Source organism: Wyeomyia smithii, chromosome 2 (genome assembly GCF_029784165.1).
Source record: "Wyeomyia smithii strain HCP4-BCI-WySm-NY-G18 chromosome 2, ASM2978416v1, whole genome shotgun sequence".
Lineage (NCBI taxonomy): Eukaryota > Metazoa > Arthropoda > Insecta > Diptera > Culicidae > Wyeomyia > Wyeomyia smithii.
Genome location: NC_073695.1, coordinates 190,838,788 through 190,851,718, shown reverse-complemented (window position 1 = coordinate 190,851,718; position 12,931 = coordinate 190,838,788). Strand labels below are relative to the sequence as shown.

At 42.7% G+C, this 12,931-nt stretch overlaps 1 protein-coding gene across 6 annotated transcripts in view; it reads right to left on the bottom strand.

Moving 5' to 3' along the window:
- LOC129720721 (A disintegrin and metalloproteinase with thrombospondin motifs like) overlaps nucleotides 1-12,931 on the bottom strand; it is a 379,962-nt gene that overhangs the window by 14,793 nt on the left and 352,238 nt on the right. For 5 of the 6 annotated variants that reach the window (XM_055672349.1, XM_055672350.1, XM_055672351.1 and 2 more), the window contains exons 7-8: nucleotides 12,477-12,619; nucleotides 11,187-11,242 (exon numbers count right to left, since the gene is read on the bottom strand). In XM_055672349.1, the coding sequence (XP_055528324.1) occupies nucleotides 11,187-11,242; nucleotides 12,477-12,619 (199 nt within the window). Of the gene's footprint in view, nucleotides 1-11,186; nucleotides 11,243-11,954; nucleotides 12,008-12,476; nucleotides 12,620-12,931 lie in introns of all 6 variants that reach the window. The other variant, XM_055672348.1, reaches the window with a different exon arrangement.

Below are 12,931 nucleotides of genomic sequence, written 5' to 3'. Positions count from 1 at the left end.
AAATCGTGCAGTCATTGTAGTTCGATGGTACTAGCTACATGTTTGATCAGACTTGATAAAAGCTGTATAAAAGTTTTGTAAGGTGGAAAAAGGTCAAGTTTGAGGAAAGTCGGAAGTATTATATGTGTAGAAATAGTTTCAAAAAGTCTTGAATTTTTATTCTACAAATAGCGTGGAGAATGAGGCAGCTATTGTCAGTAAATAAAAGTACTGCTGGAGAATTATTATTAACATTACACAGTCGGAAGATTCACTTGAAGATATGAAAATAGATTTGACTACCATATTGTGATTGGAAGGAATGAATGGCGGTGAAATTTTCATGAGTTTTAAGAACATTTGCGTTTCGTTGTCAAAACAGATATCAAAATAATTTGTAGGCACCGAATAACGGCGTAATTAATTCGGGGGGGTCTTATTCATAAAGTAGTGCGCAACAAATACATGGGACAAAAATTCGCTTTAAAAAGTCTTGTGTATGAAAATTTGTATGGTAAAATTGTTTTGACAGTAAGTGGTTATTATATGATGTTCTCACTCAATGTCTGCAACCAAGAAAGAATGTGAGTTTAGTTGTTTTTGAATTACGATATTTTCGTAGAGAAATTATTTGAGAAAAATACCTTTATTTTTTCTTCATATATCGTTTATTTGACACGGCACAAATACAATTTAATGTTTAACGGCGCCAATAGAAAAATACCTTGACGCCTACCAATTTTCAATACGAAACAATGTGAAATATTTGGTAAATTTATAGTGAGGTAAACTCCGTCTCCCATATTCAACAAGATTCCATGTCACGCCTCCACGAGTCATATGATCACAATAGACTGCCAGCTGAAACATGGACACGGCTGGTAGCCTGGGCAATGTTGTCATTACGGCAATAGTTTTATGAGAGGGTGAGACTCGATCATTGGCACTTTAACCATCCCTCGGCGATAGAGGAAATGCTTCGCCAACCCGAGCGTCGGTTCACCGAGATGGTGCATCTCAAAACAGCGTCTGTTCTCTATGTTAGAGGCGGCTGATCGACGTCTCAGTGCCCGTGTAGGCCTCTAAACAGTGCTGTCACGAAAGTGTTCTGGCAAAACAGGTCAGCCGTAAAACATCAGTACATAAATTGAATGCTGTAAATACGGATCGGAACAATCGGCTGAGACTCAGGCAACGGAAACTGACTAACGGTAGAAAATTCGGATCAGAAACTGCAAGTTTCTCCATTTTTAGGGAAGTATTTCCGATTTATTGAGGGTCCGCAAGTTCGACATTGTGGCGCTGCAGGAGATATACTAAGTGGACGAATCGATACATACGTACAGAGATTGTTATGCCATCTATCAGCAGAAGCGCCCGATTGGCTGGTGGACAACAGAATGTGCCAGTTGAGGATTAGAGGCCGTTTCTTTAACGTATGAACGGCGGTAGAGGAAATGCTTCGCCAACCCGAGCGTCGGTTCACCAAGATGTTGCAGCTCAAAACAGCGTCTGTTCTTCATGTTAGTAGCGGCTGATCAACGTCCAGGTGTCAGCGTGGGACTCTAAAAAGAGCTGACACGATGGACCCGAGGGAGACAGGGGGTTGGAGAAGGCCCAACGAGCCGCCCCGGAGAACAAAGTGTTACAAACAACCGGATAATACGGATCGGAACAATCGGCATGGACCTTGGAAACGAAATAAGGACTACATTTGGAAATTTGGAACATGGAACTGCAAATCTCTCTGCTTTCCAGAATGTGACAGGATTATCTACGCCGAGCTACATCCACGCAACTAACATTATCAACGTGCACTGCTCACATGAAGAAAGACCCGACGACGAGAAGGAAGCATTCTACGAGCAGTTGGAGCAGATCTACGAAAGCTGCCCGCGACGGGACGTGAAAATCATCATTGGGGACATGAATGCTAAGGTAGGACAGGGGGCAATGTACAGACCGGCAATCGGGCCAGATAGCCTGCACGCCGTGTCTAATGATAACGGCCATCGGTGCGTAAACTTTGCGGCCTCCCATGGTATGGTAGTCTGAAGTGCCTTCTTTCCCCGCAAAGATATCCACAAATCCACCTGGAGATCACCCGACAAACAGACAGAGTGCGCATATAGATACGAAATACGCGCAGCAGCTGGAGGTTTCGTTATCCACGGAAGAGCAGCTTGGCGCAACTACTCTTGAAGATGGCTGGAGGAGCATCCGATCCACCATAGGTAGCACTGCTGTAGCGCTACTAGGTCCATGGGCTTTGAATCATAGAAATGACTGGTTTGACGGCGAATGCTGTTAGACGAGGAGAAGAACGGGCAAGAATTCTGCAACACCGTACGAGAGCGAACGTAGAACGATACCGATAGGCACGGAAAAACCAAAACTCAGTCCTCCGAGGAAAGAAGCGCCAGCCAGAGACTGAGATCGCGTAGCGATGGAAGAGCTGCACCAAGCTAACGACACTCGGAAGTTCTACGAGAAGCTGAACAGCTCCCGTAAAGGCTACGTGCCGCAAGCCGACGAGTGTGAGGTTCCGATCACCTCGGGGTGGAAGCAGCACTTCGATGGGCGATGCAGTAGAGCGCGAGGACGCTGTGGCAACTGATCTTGGTGCACGAACAGAAGACAACAGGATACCAGCCCCCGATTTCCTGGAGGTTGAAGGGGAGATTGGCCGGTAAAGAAACACTGGTTAGAGCCGTGCACTGGGTCATTGTTAAAATTTGGGAGGAAGTACGAGTACCGGAGGAGTGGATGGAAGGTATTGTGTGTCCCATCTACAAAAAGGGCGACAAGCTGGAGTTGGTCGAAGCGACGACGACGAACTGCAGCCATGGACCTTGTGGAATGGAAACGACTTTCACGTACAGCAAAGGCCACTCCACGAATTGGGACTGTTTGGTAAGGTAAGGTAAGTAAAGATCGCTACAACAAATCAAACTACGCGCTGCTCCGATATCCGACGTCGGAACCTATCGTGGCGCAAACGTCGACTCTGACCACCATCTCCTGATAGTCAAAATGCTCTAAAAATTTTCGGTCGTCAACAGCGCACGCTACTTTCGCCTGCCACGGTATGATCTAAAGCATCACTGAAAACCCGCAAAGCCATGAGGTAGTATTGACGGATGAGGGAGAGCTCATCGAAGCCTCTCTAGAGGGCTGCTGGAGTAATGCCAAAGCAGCTATTAACGCTGCATTGTTGGATGGTGCTGTTTGGTTTGTCGAGAGGAATCGCTGGTTCGACGAGGAGTGGAGACGATGTCAGATGCGAAGAATGCAGCGCGGCCTTTGATGCTGCAACAAAGGGCCCGTGAAAATGTGATGCGATATAAAAAAAACGAAGACAGTAGACCTATCGTTTCCAAAACGAAAAGCGCTGTCTGGAAGAGCTGAAGTATGAGGAAAGTAGTTGTATCTTTTTCCAGAAACGCGTAAACTCTACAAGAAACTCAACGCATGAAACTCAAGATGACGAAATCTTGACAGATTAACGTCAGATGATCGACAGGTTGAAGCAGCAACTACTAACAACCTCAGGACGGCACGAGGAATGACAGCATAGTGAATGAGGTAGACTTACCGATTCACACGCTAGGTCAAGGTAAGGATGACATAAAGCAGCTTATGAACAACGAATCAGCAGTAAAAGATATCATCGCAGCGAAGCTTATGAAGCTGGGTACGGATAAGTTGGTTTCTTGTCTGTACCAGTTGATAGCCAGGATCTGAGATACAGAACAGCTACGGGAGGAGTGGAAGGATGGAGTAATATGTCCAATATATAAAAAGGGCGACAAGTAGGAATGTGAGTATTACAGAGCGATCAAGATTCTCAACGCAACCCACGAAGTGCTCTCGCAGATCATCTTTCACTGTCTCTCGTCACTAGCAAGAAGGGTTGTTGGAAGTTATCAAGCCGGTGTTGTTGATGGGCGATTGACAATGGACAAATCTTCACGCTGCGGCTGATCCTTCAAGTTTAGCGAATATCAAGTCCCCACGTAGTAATTATTCATCGAATACAAGGCTACTTGTGTACTATCGACTGAGTAGAGCTATGGAAAATTTTTGACAAAAATGGTTTCCCCGCGAAACTAACAAGACTGATCAAGGCCACGATGGATGGTGTACAGTGCTGTGTAAAGGTATCGAGTGCGTTATCAAGCACGTTTGATACACGCAAGGGAGCGTATATCGTTTTTTTGAAGGCCAGAGTGCTTCCCTGGGTTAAGGCCAACTTCTCTGAGGATCAATACGTTGTAATACAAAAGGATGGAGCGCCATGTTATAAGTCTAATCGGACCCAAAACTGACTGAAGGAACATTTGAAGCTTTGCCCGGAAAGTTTGCGACTCTCTAGCAGCCCGGACCTCAACCCGCTGGATTACTAACCCTAGTGTGAACAACCTAAAGTCTAACATAACGCATAACGGGGGCAATATCTCGGGGATATCATTGCTAAAAAGGAGGACAAAAAGAGTAAATTTGTTGGATAGCACCATGAATATAACCAAATTAGAAAATATTGAAATAATTGTCAAAAAGTCCTCAATTACCCTGTAAGAAACCCGAAGAAATGGTGTTTGCTACGAATTCGGCCTAGATCCGGCCGCAGCGAGTGAGGTGGTAGGCACAACTAGAGCAAGATCGTGGGAAAGTGGAACACTCAATAAACTGGAGACAAACTGCCATGGACCAAGAGCGGAGACGTAATATTACGGCGCAGGTGAAATCCTGAAGAATGTTTTACCAAAAATGATAGTAAGTAGTTGTAACGGTGTTTCAACTGGTTTGAAAACGATGTTGGTACCTAATCATCAAATCATGTTCACAACCTTGTTTATTATACATTTAACAAACAAAGATGGCGGCTAAAATTGTTATTCTTTTATTTCACTTTAATAAGGAGTTGTTTATTTTATTCTATAACGAATTTAGGAAATTAAGTTCAATTAAAACAAAGAATTGGTAAAAATTTAGCTTTGGTAATAAATGTTTCATTGCTTAGCGACCGAAAAACTATTAATTTGGCAAAAATATGTATTATTGGTTGGCGAATGGTTGGACACGTGTCACTTGAGATCCTATTATGGTCATTCACCTCTGTCCAGCAACTCCTATCCCAACCTCCACGTGGTGCCGACCGAGATACGAGTAACCTTAGCGGAGATCGGGTAACCAACCCCCGGTGAAAACTTTGGTCGTATGCTGACTGGGAAGGGGGAACGTACGCGGCTGTTTCCCCATGTTAGGGGCGGCGTACAACAGCGTCTGATCCGGGGCGGGCGGCTGAATCATGAAACGCGGTGTCTCGCCAGCTATATCAAAGACGGCAGCCCCGTTGCGAGACTAGATATCGCAGCCCTAGTAAGGCAGCATACCGAATATTAAATACTACGAACAATCCGGATATAAATACGGAACGGAATAATCGGCATGGACCTAGGCGAACGAAAAAGGACAACGATTATTAGAAACTCGGTACTTGGAATGTAAGGACTCTACTCGAACCGGCACGCGCAAGTATCCTGGCTAGAGAGCTGCGGAAGGTGAATGTGGAGGTTGCAGCTATCCAAGAGGTGCGGTGGCCAAAATCGGGAGAACGCGATTTCCGGGCAGTAGATCCTATTGCGGACACTTCATTTAAGTACCACATCTACTATAGCGGGGGCGTGAAAGCAGAAAGAGGAGTCGGTTTCGTGTTAATTGTAAAACATATGAAGCGTGTCATTAGATGGAGGCCGATCAGTGACCGTATATGCGTGTTGAGAATTAAGGGCAATTCTTCAACTACAGCCTTATAAATGTGTACGCACCGACCAACGAGAAACCCGCTGACAAAAAGGAGATGTTCTATGAGCTCCTGGAAAAGACATACAATGAGTGCCCAGGACACGATATAAACATTGTCATCGGAGATGCAAATGCACAGGTCGGGTAGGAAGACTTCTTTCGCCCCGTAACTGGTATGGAAAGCTTCCACTCTACTACGAACGACAATGGCCTGAGGCTTGTTAATTTCGCTGCAGCTAGGGGGATGGCTATCTGTAGCACTTATTTTGCACGCCGGAACATACGTAAGCACACCTGGATGCACCCGAATGGAGAGCTTTGCTCTCAAATTGACCACGTTCTGATTGATGGACGGCACTTTCCAGACGTTACAGACGTGAGGTCGTTCAGAGGACCGAACGTTGACTCGGATCATTATCTCGTAGTAGCCAAAATCCGCGCCCGGCTGTCCAACGTGTTGAAATCCAAGGCAACGAGAAGGATGCAGTTGAACATCCAGCGGCTATCAACTGAAGGAGTGGCTGCAGAGCACTCGCAAAAGGTTGATGAACGGATTGAGGGAAGAGTTGAAGGGAACCTGAATAAACAGTGGAGGCACATCCACAGTTCGATCAGTACTACAGCGCGAGAAGTGTTGGGTACAACTGCGGCAGCTGCGTCCAATGAGTGGTTTGACGCTGAGTGCCAGCGAGTGACGGAGGAGAAGAACCGCACCAGGGGTCGCATGTTGGCCACGGCTGTGACTCGTCAGAGCGTGGGTGGATATCGAGATGTTAGAGCCGCTGAAAAGAGACTCCATCGCCGGAAGAAACGACAGCATTGGGAGCGTATTCTTGCGGAGGCGGTAGGTTGCTTCTCCAGGCACGATGCGAGGAGCTTCTACAAGAGGGTCAACGGATTCAGGAATCGAAACGTGTCAGCCCCTGTCATGTGCAACGATAGGGAGGGGAACCTGATAACCGATAAAGGTGAAGAGAGCAGTGAAAGAACTGAGAAACTGCAAGGCAGCCGGGAAGGACGGCATTCCCGCCGAACTCTTCAAAATCGGGAGCGAACAGCTGTATCGTGCCATCCATCGGATCATGCTGAGAGTGTGGTCTGATGAAGAATTACGCTCGGACTGGTTGGAGGGTCTTATATGCCCGATCTACAAAAAAGGTCATCGCCTGGACTGTTGCAATAATCGGGGCATAACTCTTCTCAATACCGTGTACAAAATTCTCTCCCGCATCCTGTTCCACAGATTGAGGCCGTTGCAGGAGACCTTTGTTGGCGAGTACCAATGCGGTTTTCGAGGGGGAATCTCAACGACGGACCAAATGTTTACCTTGCGACAAATCCTCGATAAATTTCAAGAATTCAACTTGCAGACACACCATCTGTTCATAGACTTCAGGGCAGCGTACGATTCAGTTCCCAACAAAGCTGATTAGGCTGATACGTGCCACCCTTGAAGGTGCTACATCAAGCGTCAGGATAGCCGGTGAGATATCGGACTCTTTCGTGACGTTAGCAGGGTGACGGGCTGTCGAACTTATTGTTCAACATCGCATTGGAAGGTACTATACGGAGGGCTGGTGTGCAGAGAAATGGCACCATCATTACGAAATCGCACATGCCGGTTTTGCGGACGATATCGACATCATTGGTAACAACCGTAGAGCTGTGGAAGAGGCCTAACCAGCTAAGGTCCCGCAGTCTGCAAATCCGTACTAAAATTGCACTCTATAAAACACTGATTCTTCCGGTGGCTCTCTACGGCCATGAATCATGGACGCTGAAAGAGGCTGATCGGCGAGCTCTTGGTGTTTTTGAGCATAGGATTTTGCGTTCAATCCTTGGCGGCAAACTAGAAAATTGTGTTTGGCGCAGACGCATGAACCATGAAGTGTACCAGGCATACAAATCGGCGGATATAGTCAAGCGGATAAAATACGGCGGGCTTCAGTGGGCTGGGCATGTAGCGAGAATGCCGGATGAGCGCCAAGCGAAGGCTATATTTAGCAGGAATCCCGATCGAGGTCGTCGACTTCGGGGTAGACCCAGAACTTGTTGGATGTGTGCTGTCGACGAGGATGCACGCGAAATAGGTGTTAGGGGCGATTAGATGATAGCAGCCCAAGACCGAGGGACATGGCGACGTATTCTGGATTCGGCACTGGATCGACAATCGGTCTGTCGCTTCAAAAGTAAAGTAAGTAATGTACTATTGTTTTTCATTGTTTTTATTTTGTCATACTTGTTTTTCAATTAACTGCACTTGTTCTGTACCATTTTCGTGTAAAAAAGTGAAATTGAACAACAATTATTTCAAAACTAACAATGGAAGATTGCACTAAAGTCTTTTTTGCGTGGGCATTCCAAATTTGTATGGGATCGCGTAAGAAAGATTTTTATTGAGTTGAAAATATAACTAAGAAAACCGTTTAACACTTGTTTTAACAGTGGACAATCTAGCGGCCAAAATGCACCATCATAAATTTTCAGTATTTACACCAAAAACTGTGATACCTATTTTTGAAAACAGATATTTGATTACTCATGGCCTGAAACGGAAAACGTGATTGAAATGAGGTTGATATCTTGAAGCCTTCTTTAGTAATGGAGAAAAGTAGCCCGCTTGAAAAAAAGGATTCATTTCTCTGTACAGACAAAAATTGAATGATGCAAAACCACATCAATATTGGGCGAAGTAGGAGTAATTTTTATTCAGATTCGAAACCTGGATAACGCATGTACCTTAACCTTGGTGCATTTTTTGTCAAGTATATAATCATGCTACAATAACACTACAATAACAAAATATTCACTTAACTGATACTAATTTGGAATGCGGCATGAAAATATTACTTCGGGTATTTTTTTAACAGTTGTCTTAGATGCCAAAAAGTAATACCCAATATTACGAATTATTTCGAATATTGCAAGAAAACCGTCATAAAAACGATTATTCTAAAACATGTATTAGGTATTTGTAGAAGCTGAGGACCGATGACTAACACTGTTTAAAATTCTATTCTTAGTACCGTTTTGCAAGTCAAGTCGATTGAAAACAATTTTAGCACGAAACGCCCGAGAACCAAACCTCCTGTTTGGCACTGTTTCTTTTTGAAAAGAACTGAAAAAATCAAAATGACTGGTAGAGTGGCAATGCTTGTATGAAAAAATATTCATCATCGAATTTTAAAAAGCGACCATGTAAATTTTGTTCATTGGCAAAAAACAAATCTGTGCAAAATTTCTGCTCAATCGGACATGATTCAGGGGTGCCCCAAAGCGCTCAAAGTTGTGATATTTCGACCTGCGAAAACAGGAAATTGGGATAATCGAAATTTTTTTCGATGCCAAATGTCTTAAAAAAGCAACACGTCGAAATCTGGTGTTACCTCGAAAAAAACTTTTTTTGACCGAAAATCGACCTTCTGGCACTTATCCGTTTTCTAAGCAACCGAAAGCTTAATATGGAATATTTTAAAACAGGCTTCTAAAATGACTCACAGCTCGCTTCAAACCAAGTGAAAAATATTTTAACGTTCATTTGGTATCTCAAACTTGATTTTATTTAGGGTGGTTCATTTATTTTTTTACTAGGGTGGTTTAATTGAAAACTATTTAGGAGAAATCTACATTATTTGCAAACTTTTGTGACAAATTGACAGTTAATGTGTATTAAAGGATAATGTTGGGTAGAATTTTCTTGAGAACTGGGTGAAGTATACTTGTGAATGGAACACTGTTCTTAAAATTATTTATTATTAGTTTCATTTCATATACTTTCACATAAGGGTGAAGGCGCCGGTTTTGGCCATAGTGTGCTATAAACGGAAAGTGTTGTTTGTTTAACATTCACAAAAAATATAACGATGACTTCATCTTGAGACGAAGTTCTGCAGATAATCCACATAACAAATTGGACAATATGATTTTGATGAAGTATCACAAGGAAACATTAGAGTCCTTAATACTTTCGACAACAAAGAGCTGCGCTACACTGAAACAAAACCTCGAGGTTACATGTTGGCTATTATAAATATCATTCATCCTATTTAAATAAAAAACATTCCACGGTCAGTATCTTAATTCATGTTTTGTGTTATTGTAGACTAAAAATTTTGTATTATTTGCTGCCATGTTTTGTGTACATACGACGAAAAGAGGATGGTGAAACATGAAATTAAGTAAGTGGTCATAATTGAACCGGTGATAGTTTTTTGCACCTCTTGTTTGAATTATCATACTTTACGTTTATTTAATTATTATATATATTATAGTAAATTGTGCTTTTTGTCAGGTGTAAAAACCAATATGTAATAGTCGATTTAGATAGAAATTATTATTTATCAAAGATAGCTTACCAATTATTTGAACACCAAATTGCATTCAAAGAAATATACCTGGAATCCTTGATAGCGAAGAAATTATGCTTACTCGCCATTTTTTGTATTAATTTTGACGAAAAATGTTCAAACTTTAAATTGCAAATTTTTTGAAATCGATAACAACAATTATCAACAGAGCACTTGTATGGCCAAAACCGGGGCTTCTGCGCTACCAGCTGGTAAAGTTATTGAATCACCAATGTTTTTGATTACTGGTAGGCGCAACCTTGTTTCTATAAAAATAACCAAGTGCTTGTTGTAATTCTGTAAGCTAAAGCTTAATCAACTAGACAGTTTTGTTGCAAGCTTGAGAACCATTTGTTTCATTTCAAGACTCAGAAGATGATGAAAAAGTTTGTATGCAAATTTTCGGCTACTGGTGCAATAGTGTTTTTCCTTCGATGTAAAAGTGCTATTATTAACATCCGAAAACTTTCCTCTACATTATTTACAACATATTTACCAAATATTACTGTACAATTGATGAAAAATAATGCTTGGTCGAACAAAACACACACAGATGTAAATTTCGAAAAAGGTCCATTACCCAAAGTTTAAAACGTTTTGTATGCCAATAAAAATCGAATGAAAATTCCAGTGTGTGCCGAATGCTATTTGCGCCCCCTTTTTTCTGTACAGATAATGCAGAGTTGTGGATGAGAATACAAAATGTGCAAGCATAGTACTGAGTGTAATTTTTGTCAGAAGACTACCAGAAAGAGAATTTGATGAAGGGCGATTGATTTCGAAGCTTAGCAGCTTAGGAGCTCAGTAGTTAACGGTTATTTTTTTACAAAAGACCTAAGTACAGTACATATGTTTTCTAATAATAGAAAAAGAGATCGAGCAATTTAGCAGCTGAGATAGAACTCGCTGCGGAAAAGTTGAAAGGAGAAAAAACGGACAGACAGACGAACAGACAAGAAAAAAAAAGAGAACGAACAGAACGGAAAAATTGTTGCAAAGTTGTTGGTGCTAAAAAAGAAGGAAATTGTTGCCGCCTTGTTGGCCTATAATTACCTGCTGTACCGCGATTACACGCGTCATTTGCATACTGTCTTCTACACATATCTAGTCTGTAAAGGTAATAATTTCCAGCTTTTAATACAAACAAAAAAAACAAAACAAGTGATAAACTTGTGGTGTAGGGGTGGATTGGATATTTGGAGTGAGGAAGTTTGTGAGGAAACGGTATATCCGGATGTTGGATGTGTCTTGTAGTTCCGCCGTTCATTTTCGGAGATCGTGTTTTTTTTCTGTATCAGACGGCAGCACGACTGATGTTTTTTCCTTTTTCCTGTCAAGTATCGCTGCAGGGATTGGCGGGGAAGGAAATTCAGGTGTATTTTCAGTGTTTGTTTGGTGGTGCAACTGTTTAGGAGCACCGCATCTGGGCGTCGTGTTTGTTTACTGCGGATTAGTAGTAATAGTAGTTCGGATAAGCTGTTATCGTAACATTGTACTCGCTATGTTAGATAACCAATTCTGTATGAGATAGCTGGTGAATTAATTGGAGGTCGATTATAAGGAGGAAACCATTTACTCAACAAACGTGGAAGGTTTTCCAATAAGCAAACGTTTAAAGAAACTGGAAGTACCTGCTTACTGGAAAGCCTCCGGATGATTGCTTCAAGCAAGAGGATATAAAGTAAAACCAATTCAATGCAATTAAGAAACAAAATTAGTGATTGGGATGCTCTTACATATGACGTAGTAAGAAATATAAGGCTAGTTTAGCGAGCTTTAGAGTTATTAGATAAAAAAATGGGATGAAACAAGTTTGTTTACCAGCTGTGCCTTTCGTACAACGACCGCCTTTTCTTCTTCGGCACATATCATACCTGCGAAAGAGCTCAATTAAAGTTAGTCAAACTAATTTCGAATAGGACAAGTTCGGTCGGAAAGTGTGTAGTGCGATGTGGTCGGATGGTAGTTAGTGTAGAAGGTGGTATGAAATTTCGAATCTGGAACAGCACAGAACAGATTTTGTGGTTAATAGAAATGAAGCTCCATCCGTCGTATTGGTCGAAATGTCAGCGAGCTTGTGTTGCTTAGGTTAGACTAAGCACTTTGAAAGTCCTTCGTTTGCGCTTTCTTACGGTTAGTTCGAAATGCGCCTCATTTGAGCGATTTCCTTTGTCAAAGTGTATTTCTTGTGCAGTGGTTGGTATGGCGTCCACCGGAAGAACCTTCCGTTTGGTTGCGTGCGAGTCCTTTCTAGGTTGTTTCTCGGGATAGTGGATCCTGATGACTAGCGGCGAAGATCAAACCGCGTCGCGTTCACTCACGTCTCATTGGCATCATACTTACTTCGTTATGGCAACCGCAATGTCGTACACCGGCAGTCTTCGCTCTCGAAACAGATACTTGCCCATGTCGGTGAGGGCGGCGGCGGAATCGATAGCGTCCCGTCCCACGCGATTCCGTTCTAGGTACGGGGTGGCGTCGCGACCCTGAGGAACGAAAAAAAAAAGAAAGAGAACAAAAGAAGTCGTTTATTGCAATTATTCACACACAGCGACATCAATTTTTCTCGCACGCTTGGGCCATAATTTTAACCCGCAGGCGATGTTTAAGACCTTATCGCTGACATCTTGCTTTGAAATGAAGACGACCGACGATAACGACACCAGCGATGATTGTGACCTTAATTGTATAATTGACTATGTGTAACATCCTTCCCCTCTGCATAAAAAACACTCTTATGTAAGTACTGCAATCTTGCTTCATTCATAGCGAGCAGAAGAACAAACAGGTTTTGTAAA